Source organism: Calonectris borealis, chromosome 9 (genome assembly GCF_964195595.1).
Source record: "Calonectris borealis chromosome 9, bCalBor7.hap1.2, whole genome shotgun sequence".
In the NCBI taxonomy this organism is placed as follows: domain Eukaryota; kingdom Metazoa; phylum Chordata; class Aves; order Procellariiformes; family Procellariidae; genus Calonectris; species Calonectris borealis.
Genome location: NC_134320.1, coordinates 15,801,498 through 15,820,550, shown reverse-complemented (window position 1 = coordinate 15,820,550; position 19,053 = coordinate 15,801,498). Strand labels below are relative to the sequence as shown.

The 19,053-nt window shown below is 42.7% G+C and overlaps 2 protein-coding genes across 7 annotated transcripts in view; one reads left to right on the top strand and one right to left on the bottom strand.

Annotated features, from left to right (window-relative positions):
• Nucleotides 1-12,934, bottom strand: part of LOC142085895 (putative cation-transporting ATPase 13A4) — a 41,835-nt gene extending 28,901 nt beyond the window's left edge. Inside the window, exons 1-3 of the mRNA XM_075158423.1 lie at nt 12,694-12,934; nt 4,653-4,826; nt 1,990-2,127 (exon numbers count right to left, since the gene is read on the bottom strand). Of these exons, the coding sequence (XP_075014524.1) occupies nt 1,990-2,127; nt 4,653-4,826; nt 12,694-12,777 (396 nt within the window). The 5' untranslated portion in view covers nt 12,778-12,934. The remainder of the gene's footprint in view (nt 1-1,989; nt 2,128-4,652; nt 4,827-12,693) is intronic.
• Nucleotides 12,935-16,428: 3,494 nt separating this feature from the next.
• Nucleotides 16,429-19,053, top strand: part of OPA1 (OPA1 mitochondrial dynamin like GTPase) — a 57,216-nt gene continuing 54,591 nt past the window's right edge. For 4 of the 6 annotated variants that reach the window (XM_075158420.1, XM_075158416.1, XM_075158417.1 and 1 more), the window contains exon 1: nt 16,439-16,608. In XM_075158420.1, coding sequence (XP_075014521.1) covers nt 16,580-16,608 — 29 coding nt within the window. In that variant the 5' untranslated portion in view covers nt 16,439-16,579. Of the gene's footprint in view, nt 16,609-19,053 lie in introns of all 6 variants that reach the window. The other 2 variants (XM_075158421.1, XM_075158419.1) reach the window with 2 other exon arrangements.

Here is a 19,053-nt window from a genome sequence, read left to right as displayed (position 1 = left end):
GAATACAGTCCTCACTCCCATTTCACAGAATGAAGGGAAGAGATCACTGAGGCAGTGGTGGATACGCAGGCAGTTGTCAAAGTCCATCTTCAGTCCACAACTCTCTTATCTTCTGTCTGGCTTTGAGGAAAGCAGGGGGGTATGGGCAGTTTGCAGGAATGGTGCCGAGTCCTTCAGCTGAACAGATATGCCAACAGACAAGAAAGGCCATCCCAGGATACTTCCTGAGTCACTGCTAATGATAAGCCCTTGCAGAGCAGTTACCCATTAGGAACGCACGCTACCATTTATAACTTGCAAAAGGAGTCTGTCCTGTCCTGCGCAACAATAATGAAGCCTATTAGAGATAATGGCGCTTCATATCAGCTGGAAGAAGGCAAGGCTATACACCTATACACATAAGTAATAAAGAAATCAGCTCTAGGGGACTCTCCCTACCCAGTGCAATAAGCATTATTATAGGCCAATGAAATCTATACTCAACTCGCATACTGACTCAAAATGGAGCTATAACCACAGTCATTATCCTAACAAGAGGTCTGTAGTTAGGATTTCATGCAAGAGGAGCTGCAATATTTGCAATGCTAAAAACTGGAGTGGGAAATGAGGGACTCTACTCGCTGCCGGACAGGTCTTTGGACAGCTCTTGGGCACTACATATTACTCTGTGGACTTAGGTAGCTCAAACGGCAAACAGGTTTTATAATTGACATATAAGTAAGGGCTTTTGAATTGCTAGTGAAGGATTAAACTGTTTGCTCTTTGCTGCTTTGAAATCTGTTCTTTTCTATCTAGATGTTTTGATTGATATGGAAGTGTTGTTCAAAGGGCCTATTATTTGAGGGTTATACTGGTCTTTTTTATGTTACTAATTCAATCCTCTGAAGAATGTTACAAACCAGTCTTCACTCTCATACTGTGCCAGTTGATTAAACTAGCTGGCACTAAACTTTCTTATGTACATTAATATATGCCCACACAAAACAGCAGTAATAGCAACAGCTTTGCTCAGCTAAAGTTAGATTTATAATTAAAATATCTACTAAAAATTGCTGTAGATCTAAAAATAAATGCTAACAAGTTAGAAATCTATTTCCCGGAAAGGAATATAGCTCTTTTACGGGTTCCCCAGTCCAGTGATCTAGTATCTATAATCAAGAGCCAGATATTAGCAAATGTACCATTGCATTCCTATTGCTCACACCAATGTAACGTGTAATGATAAGCAAGACATATAACTGAACTGGCTGGTACTTGTTCTAAAAGGGGGATAATTATATTTACTCAACTCATGAGGGGTCTTGTGATCCGCTTGGATCAATTAATTGTCTACCTTCTCCCCAGTGCCTCACTGGGATCTCAAAGCTATGGAACTGGCAGAGACCAGGATACATTTTTGCAGGAACAGTCAACGGGGCCAGACCTGACTCCAGCAAATGTAATTTAAAGCACAAATTGGTGCACACAAAGGCAAGAAAGAAACTGTGTTTCAGACCCTCCTTGATGAAACATTTCTGGAAATACTGATGCAGCTCTGCCTAGACACTTTTCTATTCTATTCCCCTTCAACTACATTCATCTCTCTTTTCATGTTACTGTGGGAGCTGTGATGTTTCGTTCCTCACAGTTTCCCTTCAGATGCACAGCCACCCCCAAACTCCTTGATGCCTATGCCAGGAATGAATTTTTGATTTGGAACTCTGATTCTTCACTGCCAACCCCAGTGTCTTAAAGCTCTCCTACTTATAACGTAGGTCTTCTCTCAGGAGTGGCGAGGATTCTTTTTTCATAACCCACCTCAGAGTAAGAGAGAATTTTTACAGAAGTGATTACAGTTTTCCAAAATCTCTAACTTCTTTTTCCACAGCTCACTGTGTTCATCAAGCTGCAAGTTTCTTAGCTGGATATGTTTCACAGCTCACTTTCACTCTATGAAGCGTGGCTGAGATTTGCTATCATCTCCCAGATTGCAGGGAATACTTTACTTACTTGCAAACTTGGTTTCATTATGGCTTTGCTAAAGATTGAGTCTTCCTCAGCAGCAGCTGAATAATCCAATCCACTTTTGATAAGTGCAGACACAGAGATCCATGTCACGGTCTTACGAGAATAAATCCGAAATTCATCCTAAATGAATATAAAAGAGAAGTGTCACGATTTCCCTCAAAATCAGACCAAACTCACTATCACCTTGGAGTGAATGATTACAGTATGCCTTTCTAGAGCACTGCTCCAGCTTTTTTAAAGAACTAACCAAGAGGGGCCTCCCAGCACCTCTGACTGATAGATAAATCAGCAGAATGGGAGCAGAACCATGGTCCTGTCAAAATGTGAGTACTGCAAATAATTCACTGAACGCGGGTCTGGTGCTTGGCTGATAAGGATGGAATGTGAACACCCAGGTCATGGTCTAGGACAGGCAAACAGTACAGGACAATCTGAGATACAGTGACCATACTGTAAAGGGAAGCTCAAAAGGAACATAGCGCTGTACTGCAAAATGGATGTCTGGTGCCAATACCTTTTCAGTCATTTCTGTGTTAACACTTCATTGGAACAAGTGTGTTAGCACCATGCCTCCCTTATGGTACCTTAGACAAGCTTTTGCCACAAACTGAGTTCATGATCCTGCTATTTTTTATAAAATAAGTTCAACATTGGAACTGCCTGATAACTAGTGTTGGTAGTACAGTCTTAGAGAGCAGAGCAACTACTGTAATAAGTACCCTCATGTTAAGTTTCAGTCCCAAAAACTGAACCACATGCATTAAAGCCAACTATGAGACTGACTTATATATCATATTCAGTGTCTAAGCACTTTGGCAGATGGAAAAAGCTGATTACCTCAGCCAGCCAGGTTCTAAAAGCACAGTTATTAAACTTCATTTGGAAATGACAAACAGAAAAAAAAGATTCTGTACCAAATATGAGTCCTTTTAAATAATTTAAGGGTTCAAAAAAGTACTTTAATAATGTTTATATATCTTATTTACTTGTGCACTTTTCTTCTTAAACTGATATTTTGAGTAGAGTAACATTTATTTTCTGATATTTATCTTTAATTTAAATTTCAGAATTAGTGGACATTGGGATGCAGATTGAGATGGGAAGCAGTGAATAACACAGGTGCTCATTATTTGAACTAAAGTGAGTCAAAATTCAATAACAACAGTAATTTAATAGACTCTTATATTGTAATTGCAGAGATGATGATGAATTATGAATGAAGGTTTTATGTGAAGCAAAAGAGAATTCCAAGGATCAAGCTGATGGGATTACTTGTATCCTCATTAGCAGTAGCCATTACATTTGAGAACTGACATAATCAGACTGTAGGGAAAAAACCAAAACTGTTATTTTAATACAAAGAACCACGAAGGAAATCTGAAATTGTCAAATGCCAAGAGCATACTTTGAGAGAGCTTCCTGATATGATAACAAGAACATACAATATGATTCAATTCTTGTTTAATTACATAAAGGATCATTTAAAAACTCATTTATTTGAAAAGTGCTTGGCATGGCAAATCCATTTAAAATGACACACAAGAATAGGTAATTAAAAATGCAAACTGAACTGAAGATTAAAAAGGGAGATTAAACCTAATATGCTCCTTAAAAAAAAAAACCAACATACCCCCAGCCTATTAGGATGCAGTTTGTTTCAATATAAAATATTCAACAGGCAGATCCGTGATTTTCAAAACCCAAGATTTTAACTGCATGCTGCTCTGCTCATTTAAGAAGGCAGCTCAAATACAGTGGTAGCAAGTGATCCATTTTGCAAATGCCATTGTTCAGGAATCTTTGAAGCAGAACAAATCAAACTTCTGGAAGTAAACCAGCCCTGCCAGCTCCTGAGTATTCAGGCTCAGCTGGGATTCAGAGTCAAGTCTCAGTTTGCTTCTTTTAGTGTTGCAGTAGCTTGCATGAAATGAAATCAGAGTTTGTGTATGTTGCAGTGCTTCAGTACAGCCCTCAACAGATAAAAATCTGTATTAGGAAACTACTAGCAAAACATAACAGCCCTGAAAGCATTAACTGCAGGATTGCAGGCTTATTGGACATGGGAAGAGCTGATGGAAAATGGAAACATACAGCCAAGAAAATAAGCAGTCTAAGCTTGCCCTCTTCCTCATACCGATCCCTCACCACGCACTGTTAGACACTGCTGGGGACAGAGCTAGACAAATCTTTGGTTTGGCCCACTGGCTAAATTTTGGCAGAGAGGGGCAGCTTCACCAGGAGAACCAAGTGAGGGAAAAAGGATCTGCTGGACGCTGCCAATCAAACAGATGCTTTAGAATCTGGAGCACAGATCTGCAATGTAGAAAGCACAGGGATGGTGGAAGGGAGGAAGAAGGATTGAGAGCAAATAACGCAGTCTTGAAACCACAGATATTACAGGTTTTTTCACTGCAATTTCTTTCAGCTTGTTGTCTGATCAGCTGTTACCCTCCATTCCAATCATCATCTACACATAATTTGTGGAATACTTGAGAGTTCTTTAGATCAGTGATAGTAAACATAAGATATTATTGCAGGAAATCAGCAACGTAAGAGATTTCAGCGAAGTGGATTCCTTCCAATTAACTCATCTTCCAATTAACTACATACTAGGGACTAATTTAAAGATTAAAGTAGGCACCTACTGTTGTTCTAAGCAGAACAATGTCCGCTTCTTCCAAGCTGCAGCGGATGCAGTTTGCCCACACATCCCACTCGGGCTTCCAGTAAAACAGCAGCAGCAGAGCCCCACAGGACAAGATGTATCCAGCAATGCACAAGGCTTTTCGGCAGCCTTGAGTTTTGTAACCAAAAATCTCCTGTACAGCAAAGACAAGGAAAAAATCATTACTATTTCTTTTAAAGAAACACCTGGAGTACTACACTTCCCCATCATCTACTGCTTTCCCATAGGCACTGTTTGGTATGTACTGTGAAAAATCAGGTCATAGAACTTGTATTTGGCTTCTTTATGTGTCCTAAACATGACTAGAAAAAAATTTTGCATGTTCCACAGAACTTTTCACCCTTCACAAAATCTGGATTGCTGTAGTCTGACCAAACCTCTAAAATAGTTTTATGTAGTTGCGAAACTTAGCATGAGACACTGTTATGTGTGTGCATGAGTTGGAACGGTATCAAAATATAGAGGCCCTAACCTTTAGGCCCCAAGCCAGGAACACAAAAAGCCTGATCAGCTTTTTTAAGTCCCTGGGTGAGACAGCTGAAGAACTTGAGTAGGTCTGCACTCGGGGATGAAGAGTGGTGCAGACCCACTGCAGAATCAGAAGCAGTACTGCTGTCCTGCCATAGCAGTGAGTCTGCATTAATGCACCTGCACTTCAGAGACTCGGCTAGTGTCTCTGCATGGTGCCGAATGACACTGTGTGGCTGCACCAGCTGGAGCTGCTTTGCACAACTCGGCACAGACACAGCCTTTGTAGGGCTGTTACCACCTTCCATGACAGCTCCAGTATGGGGATTTTGGACCTTGCCAATGTGCCATTGTCCTATCATCCAAAAATAATAATAGTAACTGTTAGTAAGAACAACCAATGAACACTTGCAGAATGCTTTACATGTTCAGAGGGCCAAAGGAAGCTACTCACTGCAGCTGTATGAGTAGGTATTATTATTCCATTTTTAAAGCTGGGGAAATTGTTACAGTGAGGCAAGGTGACTTGCCCAAAACTTCAAAGGGATGACTGTCAGCATTACAGTTTAAGAGTTGCCAGGTCTTGGTACTATGGCCAAATTCCCTCTCCGTAGTGCTAGCAGGGACTTAGTAAAGGTGAAATGAAATGTATACAGTGAATTTATAGAGGAGACCCAGACCTGATTTAAGATGAGAGATTGCATGGCTGCAATTACATTGGGTGACCAGGAGAATTTGCTAACATAAGGGTTAAAATTCCTCAATCTCCTGCTTCCTAGGGTATCTGCAGCAATTGTGCAATCTGCTTCTGAAGATCAGATATCTGCAGCCACAGATATTGCAAGATCCATTCATAAGGTGAGAAGAAAAGGCAATGTAATTGGAAGGATGAGTAATGCATAATTCCTGGTTCTGTGCTGGTGTCTTTGCTTGTTATGCGAAACGCAGGCCCTGCCCAGTGGTTCCACACGCTGCCTCGGCCTACCTGCTCTATGTCATTCTCCAAAAGACAGACTTTATCCTCCTAGGTAATCTCCATGGGTTTTCTAAAGGGAAGAAATAGGCAGCTGTGGGGAAAAAGTATGGTAAACTACACAAGGAAGTGGCCTGCATTGCACAGGACCTGGTTATACCACCTTGAGATGCACATGCTCAGCATTTTCAAAGGCTTCTATAACCTCTGAGCAGCCCAAGAGAATAAGGCAACTCTGCAGCAGATAGCAGGAAGCTCATGGAGGACAGCAGATAGGCAAGGTTGCTAGAAGGTAGCTGGTGTGGCAGTCATGTGCTATTAATATTCACATGCTCCTATAAACAGGTAAAGGGCTCTCCGTTCATCTCTGTCTAGTTCTATCCTTAACAAAAAGGTTACGAAATTAGTGTCAGCACCAGCATACAGAATAGGACATAGAACGATGTGAACTTACTGTTCACAGCAATGGCTTACTAGCAAGATCCAGATGCTTGGATCCAGACTTGACAGCTTGTCAGCAAGGCAAAGGAACTCCCAAGGAGACAGAGATGCCTGAGGGAAGAACTGTTAAAAGAACGTGCCTTCAGACTTCCTCCAATAAATAGCTGGACCTGGAATAACTGGAATAATATTTTCAAATTGGGATGGGCATGAATATCAGGGTGGGGAAGAATGAGATTGCTGCCATGTGCATCTTGCTTCTGCCAGTGAATCACTCCTTTAATTTCCAGCTTTTGTGCCTTACACCCAAAGTCTGAGAAGTCAATAAGGCTGTAGTTAATGCAATTTAGAAGGAAGAAGGTGGGCATTCGGCATGTGATTGGCAGTCATTTGGGATCATCTTCTGTTGGTGGTGTTCTTCTCTGCTGAAAAGCTGAACGATTCCCCAAGCCTGATATGACAACATAACCACAGAGCTAGGGCAGACTCTGTCTTTCTCTGCCTAGGAAACCTATATATCAAAATAGGTATCTGAGGCCCCTACACCTCCATACGTTTCCAGGCCTTTGTTTTCCAGAATAGTTTCCCCTCAAAAAATGGTTTGATCCCTTAGCTCCCAAGACACTTCCCAAAACCAAGCATGCATCAGTGTTCCTCATCTTGAAAACTAGGAGACAGGAAGACAAGGAAAACAGCTCAGCTGGGAAAAAAAGGCCGTGCTCTTAAGACGCCTGATGGCTCTTATTGCTTCTCACAAGGGACTTTCCTGAGACAGATAGATAGATAGACAGGTAGATAGATAGATACTGTCAGCTGTTCTGACCCAGTGCGCATTCTGCCCTATGAACACAGGTGTTGGTTCAGGTTCGTTGGTTTGTGTCTTGATGAACGTGACATTTCTGAATATATGTTCAGGAGCTCTACAAGGAGTAAGCTGGGAAAGAATAAACATCAGATGTTAACTGCTATTTTGTATCTGGATGTCCATGCCGGAATCTAAAGCCAAAGCAAAGCATTTCCCATGGTTTGGAAATGCCTGGAGCATGTTACCTGAGCCACATCACTCAAAAGTAAAGCTAGGCAGGGAAATAGACTGAGCTCCAAACCTAACTTGTGCCAAAGTTCCCTGGGCTGGAACCTTTCAATACTTAACTTCAGAATAAAATGTTCTGTTAGGTTGAGATGTTTTTCCTGACCCTGTGCCTTTAGCTGGAAGGACTATAGCAATGAATGCTGCATTCATAAAAAAAAATCTAATATGTAAATAACTCCTTGTTGAAACAGAAACAGTATTAGTACAAACCCTTCTCACTTGTCAAATAAGTCAACAGTGGAATTCCTTAGAAGAATTCTCAAAGCCATTATCTTCTCAAAAAAAAAAGTGAATATTAGACCCACAACAGAGATATCCACAATGTGCATGAAGGAGGGGGGAACAGGCACACACATGATGCAGGTTTCTCAGCAGGTTTATCTAGCCACGTGAATGCCTTACAGTAATTAGGGTTTGGAAATTCTTCAAGCTTATTCAGGATTCACTAGGCCTATACTACAAGGATCTCCAAGCAAATGCATGTCCACTATGAAAAACAACACTTCCAGGGCTGGCAGAAATCCTGGTAAGTAAGAACATGTCTGTCAGGTTGGTTTTATGTTGTTAAGGAAAAAAGAATAACTTTTACTGGGTTGTATTTCATTGCACAAAGAGGCTGTGCTGATGCAGACAGGCTACTTTTGAAGATGGATCGATGAATACAGATTTGCACCTTGACAACTTTTCTACTGTGTGAGCAGGTTTTTAGGGCTCAATGTGTGCATTTGGCATATATAACATTACACAGCCAAATACCCTGGATTCTGGAGGGCAGCAGACTAAGAGATCGTGGAAAACAAAGTTAAGATTACCTACCTGTAAGAGCCCAAAGGCCTTCTCATTATCTCACAGGAGGTAGCACTGTCTACAAAAGAGGCTGGTACGCAGGGCTCATCTCACCTCTGTAGAATAATTTTTAACAAATTGTAGTGTATTGTAAAACCTTGTTTCCTCATCTGTTAACATCCCCTTTCTCTTGAGACTCGCAACAGTCAGAAGAGTGACTAAAATAAAATCGTTTAACTTGTAAGTGAAGGGTCTAGGGAGGGGCCATGGATTATTGGTCAGGAAAAGCTGCCAGACCTGCTCAGTTGGAAGAAAATGTGCTTATTCCAAGAAAGGTTCTTAGCTGCTTTTACAATCATACAAAGCCAGCACAGAAGGGCTTATCACTCTAGTGTCCAGCAAGTCTTTGTTACTTACATTTAAAAGAAAAATTGCCTGTAACTGCCAGGTCATCTGCACAGCAGAATTTAAATGCAAAAGTCAAACAAGTTCAGGCACCCTTTTCTTTGGTGAAAACAAGGCCTGTAGCTACCAGCAAGGAGCCTAAACAGTGGCTGTGAACGATCATATTTCTGGCAACCCAATCACCAGGTACCCTATTACAAACAACCTGTTGCTATAACAACAGATAATAGGATTAGACTTGAAAGACTGGTTAAGATTCACAAGGAATTTAATAACTGAATCTCATTCTTACCAACTGGAATCTGTTTCATGAGAGGTTTGTTTCTCTTCCCTCTGAAGCCCAGTAGCAACATTCACTATCGTTCCGTTAGGAACAAGGTTGTGCCTTTCAGATTCTATCTTAATTTTAAGAGTTAAATTTTTCAAACTCAAAGTATATAAAATCCCTCGATCAGATTCTCTTCAGAATTTTGGCATCCCAAAGGAGGCAGACAGCTGCCAATATGCAGGGGCAAACTGGGGTTCACCAGCTGACTGACTGCAGTTGTCCCATTCCTTCGACATAAGCAGCTGGGGAACACATGGTTAAGACAGGCTTCTGGCAAATCCTTCCTGAAGCAGCAGCCTGTCAAAGTCTATCACAATCTTTGGCACTGCAGGACTTACGCTTTGCACTTCAGAGTTTGTGCAAAGAGAATGATTAGTCCCTAGCTGTACAGAGAAGAGCATCAAATTGGCAGAGGGCATAAAGCTGTGGGTTTTTTTCCTCCCTCTTCCTATTCCACCAACAATTACTGCTTCTCAAAAACACCTTCAGCAGTTCTTTCTGAAGGAAAAAAAAACACCACCTAAAATAAATCCCTTCCTATTACCATACTTATTAGCCCTCTCTGAGGCAAGCTGCTGTGTTCAGAGTGCTCTCACACACTACTGAGATCTTTCCAGTACTACAAATAGTTATGAAGAGAGCGTGATATTATCTCATGCTCCGAATATATATTGCTAAGTTTTAGCTGGGTAGCAGGAGAGTGAACTCTCATTCAAGCAAATGTGCTCCAGCCACGTAAAGTAATCCCAAAGATATGCACAAGGATATATAAGGTAGATTTCCTAAGGCAGAGTGATTATTCTTAAATACTGCACTATCTAGCATCTCAGCTGTACCAAGAAATGGAAACACTGAAGAAAACTTAGAAGTATTTCTTCTCATTAGAGCTCCCCAACTTTCCTCAGCAAAATGGACAGCTAGTTCAACAGAGGAAAGTACTGCATGTCCAGAGTCCAAATGAACTACTTGCACGCTTTCAAAATTACTTGAACTATTTCACTCTGGAAGAACTGGCACCTGCACAATGTCAGCTGTTACATTCTTATACCAAGTGATATGATTTGTTTCAGGAGTCAAGAACTGCTTGTTAATAATTTGGTTCAGGTGGATTAAACTGTTAAAAATAATGTTGAAAAATATTTTTCATGACTCAGAATTTTAAAAAAATTTTAAATTTTAAAATTTTAAAAAAATCTTTGCTTTATCATTAGTTTGCTATCTGGTGTCTCACTGCAGCCGAGGTTCATCCTAGCCTCATACCTGACAAATAAGGCAGAGGGTCATTGAGATCATTATGTGCCAGTGCCACTTGCTGTGGCTGCCAATAATTTAAAATACACAATTTTAACAAAGAACATCTGCACATAATTCTCTTTTACCCCATGTAGTCTCCTTCTCTCCTCTGCTTAAACACAGCCTTCTTTGTCTCTTTCTTCACAACTTCTCTCACCTACATATTACTTACTTTCTCTCTTTCACACAAATACACACACTAGCTGTTCTCTCTTTCTATACATACGGTTTTTTCCTCACCCTCTTACCTCAGATACCCTCACAGATATCTTCCTCTCTCTCATACTCGTAACTTTTTTCTCTCTCTCTTACACATATGTAACAAAGACGCATGCATACCTGCCAAATATAGCACAATTTGGCTATGGTTTTAATTACACCTACTGCTCAGCTGCTTTATCAATCTTTTTTCTGTGATTTTCCTTTGGGAACCCCAGGTGAATGAGCACTGCTCATGCTCACTGCAGGCATAGAGAGCACGGCAACTGCCAGACACCCTGGATTCACAGTGCAGATTGACTCAACGCTGTGCACACACACCAGCTGTGCATGGAAAACCTCAGAATCACAGTGCGGATCCCCGAGCACTGGACTCATGGCACATGTGCTCAGTATGATACTGGTGAGAAACAAAAACATTACTGGGATAGCTGGCTCCGTGCAAGCACAACTTGGGTATCGCAGTACTGCACAGCTGGAGCTGGACATGCAGGGTACAATAGCATGGCTCTACGCAGCACCTAACAGTCCACTTAAACCTAATTAGTTCAGGCTCAATTCTGGCATTGCTAGTGACAGTGCCAGTAGTGGGAAGAGAATGACAGGGTCTTTATGGTCCTAGAAGGACAGGGGCAGGGTGGAGTACAGACAAAACCAGCAGCCGTTTGGAGCTGGGGAGCAGTGGCACATCAGCACCAGGGCTAGAGCCAGGAGCGGGGTGCTGCGAGCAGGTTTAGTAATTCAGCAGCAGAGCCAGTTGGGTTCTGCATTGCACTGAGCTAATTAGTCCCCACCCTCAGAGCTAGTGCCTTGCGCTTCCTGCAGTGCTCAGTTCCTGCTGCTGGATGACTCTGTACTGCATTCTCCAGCACATCCCAGATTACCCAGGTTTGCATTATGCAGAATATGACATCTCCCCTTCCCTGGATGGCAGAGCGCTGACTGAAAATCCATGTTTGTATCTAGGGACAACAAATGTCCACATTTTTCCATGATATGGTCTCTTTTTCACTAAAATAGAATTCTCAGTGAGTAGATTTTGGAGATTTCTCCAGGATTTCTGAAAGTGAACAGTCACGTCAGCTTGTAAGTGACTGTGTATCACTAGCTTTGCTGGGGTTGTTGTACACCCAGAAATCCTACACGCACTCATAGCACGGCTACAGTGGCTCTGCAGCACGGGAATTTTGAGAAGCACTGCGTTTACCAGACATGCATGAGAATTGTTGCTATACAGCTGCATCACAGGTCTGACAGCTCCAGCAGAATCTGTTAGACGGACAGAATGCATATGTGATGAATAGCTGATCCATAACATGCAGTAATGCCAAAGCAGCCAAGAAGCACTGAATTTACTACAGTCGTGCACTGGGCTTACTATTTAAGAGAAGCGCCATGCAGTAGATCAGATATTTCATGTAAACATAGGACTTATTTCCACATGTTACGGAATGCATGTAAACATACTCCTCCCTGGGAAACTCTGGAAAGAAATATGGTAGTTCTGTATTTAGAAATCCAGCTTTATACAGGCGCTCAGGCTGGAATAGTGTTGTCAATTCAACAGATTGCATTTGCTAATAATTTATGCAAATATAACACATGTGTTTCTATGTTCCAGAGGAAACCAAGGTTCCTAGTCCTCATCTAACTGGATCTCACCCTAGAAATTCAGCTGTCAAATGGTTAGGAACACCGCCCCGGCCCATCCCTCAAGCTCATATAAGACCACCTCCACCTAGATTTATAATGCCACATCAATAATCTGTCGAGCCATCCCCTGTTGGAGGGGATAACCAATTAAATCCAGCGGACACATACAACTCTCTTCCTTTCTGCTAAAAAAAGATTATATCCCTTTCTAACTGTATGTTTCTGCTATGGGAACACCTCCACCATCCAAAAACTAAATTACAGACAGTAGCATTTTATTGCAGAACATGTGCCATCTGCTGCTTCAAGTTGAGAAAGACCTAGACAGAGATACAACTCACCATCTCATTCTCTTCTCCCTGGTTAAGTTGTGCATAATGGTTCTTGGCAGGATTTTCCCCCATGAAATGACCCTCTGGAGACATTCTAGAGCACCCTCAGGACAGGTCTTCAGCGTCGTGTGCTTGAACTTCCACATTGAGGAAGTGCTCTAAGTACACACCTTCCTTATAACTCTGCTGATGTTTGAAGAATGGAGCTCCTCCCTCTCTCTGGGGTTAGCAGGTAACATTCATCCCTCCTCCCTTCATTCATTGTTGGACTTTTGCCACTGCAAGGGTACATGCAAAATTCACTTAAAGACACTGCAAGAAAGAAAAAGTTAGATCTTACAAGTGTTTGCCACAATATGACTTTGGGTCATAACTCTGATCAGTACAAGCAAGTACTGTTGGCATGCAACTTTCAGGGGAGGACAAGAGGGAAATACTTTTCTTTAAGAGATTATGGAATCACTGGAGACCAGGAGTGTGTCCAAATGAGAAGGAAAATAGGCTATTGTTACACTCTTAGCAACCAGCCTGAACTAAGTGTGCAGCTGTGATCCCCACATATGCCTTGGAGAAAAATTCAAGTTCCGGCATTGCAAACTGGGGCCCCAGTTTGTGCAGGTGGATTTATGCACTGACTGTGTGTCAGGATCCAGCCATGTAGGATTTGTAACTAGTATTTTTATTCATTATTAAGAGTATCATCACAGAATGTCTTCTGACCTCACCATATAGTTTTGGGAAATGTCACTGAGGTTATTTACTCACTCCTGGGGGAAATTGGAGTTCCCCACCGATGTCAGTGAGCTGGATACAAACGTCTCTCCAAATCAGGGCCAAAAGGAAGCTGGCAGAAAAACAGCACTGAGGATTTTATCACCTCCCTTTTTTGCTACTTTTGGGCTGCATTTGTTTATTAGTCTTGTGATTCATTCTCATTCTCATTACTATTTCCTTGTCCTTTGCTACTTTTTAAGAAGTTACACACCAAATATTTTAGGAATGAGGTCAGGAAAGGCAAACCTGTTCTTCCAGCAAATATGTTAAGGAAACTAAAATATTATTTCTAGGGTGACTGAAACAGATCAAGAGGTACCAAGTTAGTTCCTATTCATTAGCATTTTACTTCCACGTGGCACGGACTTGTACAAGCCCCAGACAACTCAAGCACCAGGAAAGACCACTGCCTACCCTGCAGTAAGCAGGCTCAGAGAAACTGAAATGGGAGAAAGGCAGGGAACAGAGAAGAGAAAATGAGGGAGCTAGGTCAATTAACACAATAAAAGTTGCCCATTGCTAGTAATGTGAGCCGGGCACAGACCTGCAAACCTGATGTGCATGTATGCACAGCACAAGGACAGATATGTTTGTAAAATGCTGGTGACAAGCAGTTTGCGTTGGAGCTAAGCTGTTTGGTCTTGACACCTAGCACACTTTCAAACGGAACCCAGACCAGCGGCTGGACAGAAAAGGATATAACTGTACTAAGCTGTGTTAAGGGTGATTTGTTGCGACAAGATCAAGGGGGAACAAGGTGCTCTCCATATCCCAGCTTCAGTGTTACCCTTTCCTTCCCCCCACTGCAACTTTGAGGCTAGCTTTGAGCCTTTCAGCTTTTCATTTTGTTCTTCTGAGACCCAGCAACAGGAGCTCCAGTTATTACATGAGAATCACAATTTTCAATTAAAAATTAAAAAGGAAGAATGCAATAAAGTTCATTTCTTATAAACCTAGTTATACAGGAAAACTGAGCAGTGCTATCCAGAAGCTGTAAAAGACAGGAAACAACTGCAAAGGTACCTTTTCCAAGCTAGGCTGATGATTTTGGGAAATGACTCATGATTTTGGGAGGTGCCAGGCAGGAATGCCACACACGCTTTTTCTGCCTGGTCAGCTTTTGCTGCTTCCCCAAATGTCAGCCTTGCTCTTTCGTCTGTAGATGACTAGGGTGCAGTAGGGGTCCTTGGCTGCCCTTTCACAGAGAAGAGCGATGAACTGCATACAGAGTATCCCACCAAACCTGACTCTCCAGGGAAGAATCAAGGCTCATCCAATCTATTCACTATTCATAGGCTTAGTCCAGCTCCTATTGACAATTTCTGCTCCTACAGAACACCCTTATTAGGGAAATTTATATCTTCAGAACTGAAAACAACAAAAAAACCCCCAACAGATTAAAGGTGTAAAACATTCATCATTTCCATAGTTTGGAAACCTGTCATAACATTCCAGCAAAATCTGTTAATCCAGAACCAAAGAAGATGGTGAAATTTGTTCATTTTCTTAAGCAGGTTCACTTTCTCAAGCAGGTTCACTTTCTCCTGAGGAAAAAAACCTCTAAAGCATCCTAAATTGGAACCTTTAGTTATGTGATGCCCCCTGCTGTTCAAAGTAAGAATTACATATTAGTTTATAAATAAAAAGTTACCTATGGAGTATCATCATTCTTATTTTTAAATTGAAATTTGCCTAAAAAAACAGATATAAATCACAAAATAACTGGTCAAATTAAAATACAAAAGCAAAGGTAAGAACTAAAATAAAGACAGTCCCTTAAATTTATAAATAAATAAAAAAATCTAAAAGCAAGCAAGCAAGAGACAAAATCATGTGCTTCACCTCATCCCTACAACTTTTATCTCAATCCTGAAAATCCATGTATGTATTATGTCATCCTTGTGCAACTTATTTTGCTCTGAAAAATCCCACTGTATAAATAAAAGCCTGGCCTATAAAACACCCCAAATCTCTTTTTCTGTTTAGCTCAGCATGTGATACACAGTTCTGGGCATATTACAGAAAGGAAGCTGTGAACCAACCCGCGACACTCCACAGGACAGCACAGAGAAGAATGACAAAGGAGTCAGAAAACATGGAAGAGGGACTTAGGGTTGTTTAATCCAAAGGAGACTGAGAGGAGTCATGACAACAGTTTTCAAACATGTAAATAAGGAAAATAATATTCTGTGTCCACTGTGGATAGAGTTAACTTGCTGCAAGAAAGATTCAAATCAGGCGTGAGGGAAAAATTTCTATTAATCTTAGCACACACTGGCATTGCCAGGTGAACACTCCAATGCCTGAGGTCTTTACGGACATGTAAGGCATGCACTTCTCAGAAATGACGTAACTAGAGGCGATTCTGCCAGAGGGCAGATGGACAGATCTCCTGAACTCTCCTGGTTCCTCCTCTGCCTCCCACTTCCACGTGGTCCTGCCAGCAAAAACCTGCCAACAACCCAACAACTCACAGAAGCCCATTTGGACATGCCTTGTTTTCCAGCTTTCAAGGCAGCGCTGCCACCCATTTCACGCACTTCTTCAGCATAACAACAGCTCAGAACTCACTTGGGAATCTTATTTAAGCAGCGTGGAAGACCCTGGTACAACCACAGGCCCCCACCCGGGGCTGGGCCTCACCACCCCCTCCGGCCCTGACCCGCCAGGCCAAGCCGTGCAGGCGAGCCCAGGCCGTCCTGGCTGCCTCCGGCCTTGCGGACTACAGCCGGGGGTGCCGCGGGCCAGCCCAGGGGCACAGGGGTGAGGCGCCGAGGCTTGCCCCTGCCGTCGCTGGGGTGTGAGGGGGACACAAGGCCCGGCTGCAGAGGAGCCATAACTCCCCCGCCGCCCCGCTCCTCCTGGCCGGGCAAGCCCCCAGCGGTGCTCCCTCAAAACCCCTCCTCGCCGCCGCCGCGCCCGGAACCTTTACTCGGGGAGGCGCGGTTTCCAGGCGGGCCGGACGCAACGGACCGCGGTGCCCGGAAGCGGCGGTAGCCCTGTCAGCCCGCGGCCGCGGCGGCTCCACCTGCCCTTGCCGGGGGCGCCAGGCGCGGCGGCGGAGCCCCGGCCGGCGGCCGCGGTGCGTGCGGCTCCCCCTGGGCCCCTCTCGGCCGTTAGGATGTGGCGGACGCGGGCGGCGGCGGCTTGGTGAGCGGGGCGGGCCGTGGCAGGGGTCAGGGCGGGCGCTGCGGGCCTCCGGCGGGCCTGGCCCCTGGGGCGCGGCGGCTGTGCGGAATGAGCGGCCGCCAGAGCTGCGACCCTCTCCCGCCTCCTCCGACTTCGGGGCCTCTGCCCCGGGCGCGGTGTCGGTCGTAACACTCGTCCCGGCTGAGCAGGACCTGGCACCCGTGGGAGCGGGGCTGCCCGCGGGGGACGCCGGAGCCGCACGGCGGGTCGGGGTGCGAGGTGGGGGGGAGGTGCGTGGGAATGGCGCAGGGGTGAACCTGGGCCTGGGGTGGTGCTCCCAGGCGGGGAAATTCCCCATCCTTCAGCTCCCCCGGGACCTGGGGGTGCGATGTGGAAGGGAGCTGCGTCTCCCTCATTCCCGCCCTAGGGAGTTCGGGTCGCCTTCGTGTCCAGACGTTGGTCTTCCCCAGCAGCTACCCTACATTCCTCTTGACAGGAGCGGTGAAACTGAATGGCCGGTAATCTCACAATGTTCCTTGGCAGATTTGGGAGCAGCAGTAGGAAAATAAGTGTTGTTTAACGCTGAATGAGAAAGAAAATACTACAGTGCGTTTTGTTGGGTTACATTTGAAAGAATGCTTTGCAGTCATAGCTATTAAAGGTGTATATAACCTATCTTTACAGAAAATTTGTCCCAGCTGAGGTGGGGATTTTTTGAACTCTTAAACTGGAGCAATATGTGTAAAATGTTAGGTATGACTTCAGGTGGAATGCTCGGCTAGCGATAGTAACAGGCCACTTTTTCTTGTTTTACAAGGTATCTGTGATCTTAGTGCAATACAAGAGTAGTCAGGTTGCAGGCCTGTAATCAGGCAGATTCTAATGGCAGAGCTACTCATGTCTGCAAGGCTAATTTTTGTTATTGTTGTTAAAAACAGCTTTCCATAGGCTTTAAATTTGGAACTCGTGGAATACTTAATTTAATATATTGTTCTGGCACCCTTTTCATTCCAACTGCACTTTTCAGTGAAGATCTTAAGGTGATTTTTTTGTCAGTATTCATCAGGAGTTTTTAGCAGCAGGAGGAGAGAAAAAAAGAGAAAATGGAAGTTTTGGTATAATGATGGAGTAGTGTTTTTTTTAATTAATTATAAGATTTTATATGTGCAATTAAAGCAGGTAGGATTTGAAATACGTGATAGCACTCAAAATGCAATTGTTGTCGATCAAGTTCTTGCCATAAAAATTTGTGATGGAACTCAATTTTTCCTTCAGCTTAAACATACAGAGTGAATGCTGTAAAACACAGTGTATTTTAAAAGAACAATCACAGAGAAGAAAATTACATAATATTACAAAATGCCTTTAACCTAGGTGAAGACTAATAATGAGAAGTGGCTGCCATAGTATATACTACCACTTGGTCTCTGCTGAAAATATTAAGTATCTGTGTGATGGTAGTGACTGCAAAACAAAAGAAATAACGACCCAGTCATCAGCTTGCTTCGTACAGGCTTACCACACCCTGATTTTAAAACTGTCTCCAAAAGCAGGAAATGAAACATTCCTAGTGTGGAGGCACTTTCATTTTTTATTGGTATGTAGCCACTTTTGTATTGGTACTATCTGTGGTTAATTTTTGAGCCTCTTGTAATTCCATATCAAAGAGGAGATGCTTGTTACTACTCTAGGGATTATTCTGCTCCTGCTTATTATCCTCTTTCTAGATACTAAGTTTGTTATTGCAAAGGCACAGCCTTCTAGATAGTTTAGTATAGCAGCAAGAGGATACCCTTCAAAATCACAGTGACTTTTGTGAACGAGGACTTTCATAACAATCAGTGGAGTTCCCTTTTCTTAAGCTTTCCATTACACTAAAGGAAATTTCTAAACACAGATCATCAGGAGAATTGGTCTTTTAAGAGAGGAAGAAGTCTCAATTCACATAATTCTGATTTTTAACTTATTATCCAAAAGCTCAATTTGTGGGTCAGAAGTGCTTTTATAGCAAAGTCTTCCACTTCTTTGGACCTTAAGAATGTGCTTATCATAGACAATGTCATCTCTAGCACATAGAAAATCTCAAGGCAAAGAACTATATAGATTATAGGGCATGTTATTGGAAAATGCTGTAACATTTTCCATTTCGTATGATTCACTTATTCTGTTTAATCTATTAATTTTAAATGATTTAGAATTATGGGATGAATAATTTGCCTTCTCAGTAGCGTGAAGTACTTTTTTCTTTTGTATTTGTCCCCTTTGTAAGTAAATGCACTTGATAATATTGAAAACCCTGAAAAAACATCAAGGAACAAGCATTAATTTCAAGAACTGTAACTTCACTCATATTTTGCATTCAGTAAATGAGTTAATATTAATCATTCTGATATGATGGTGAGACTAAAACATTACAGAAGAAACGGCTTTTTCCAGAGCAGTTGTCTCTTCCCTAAACTAGCAAAG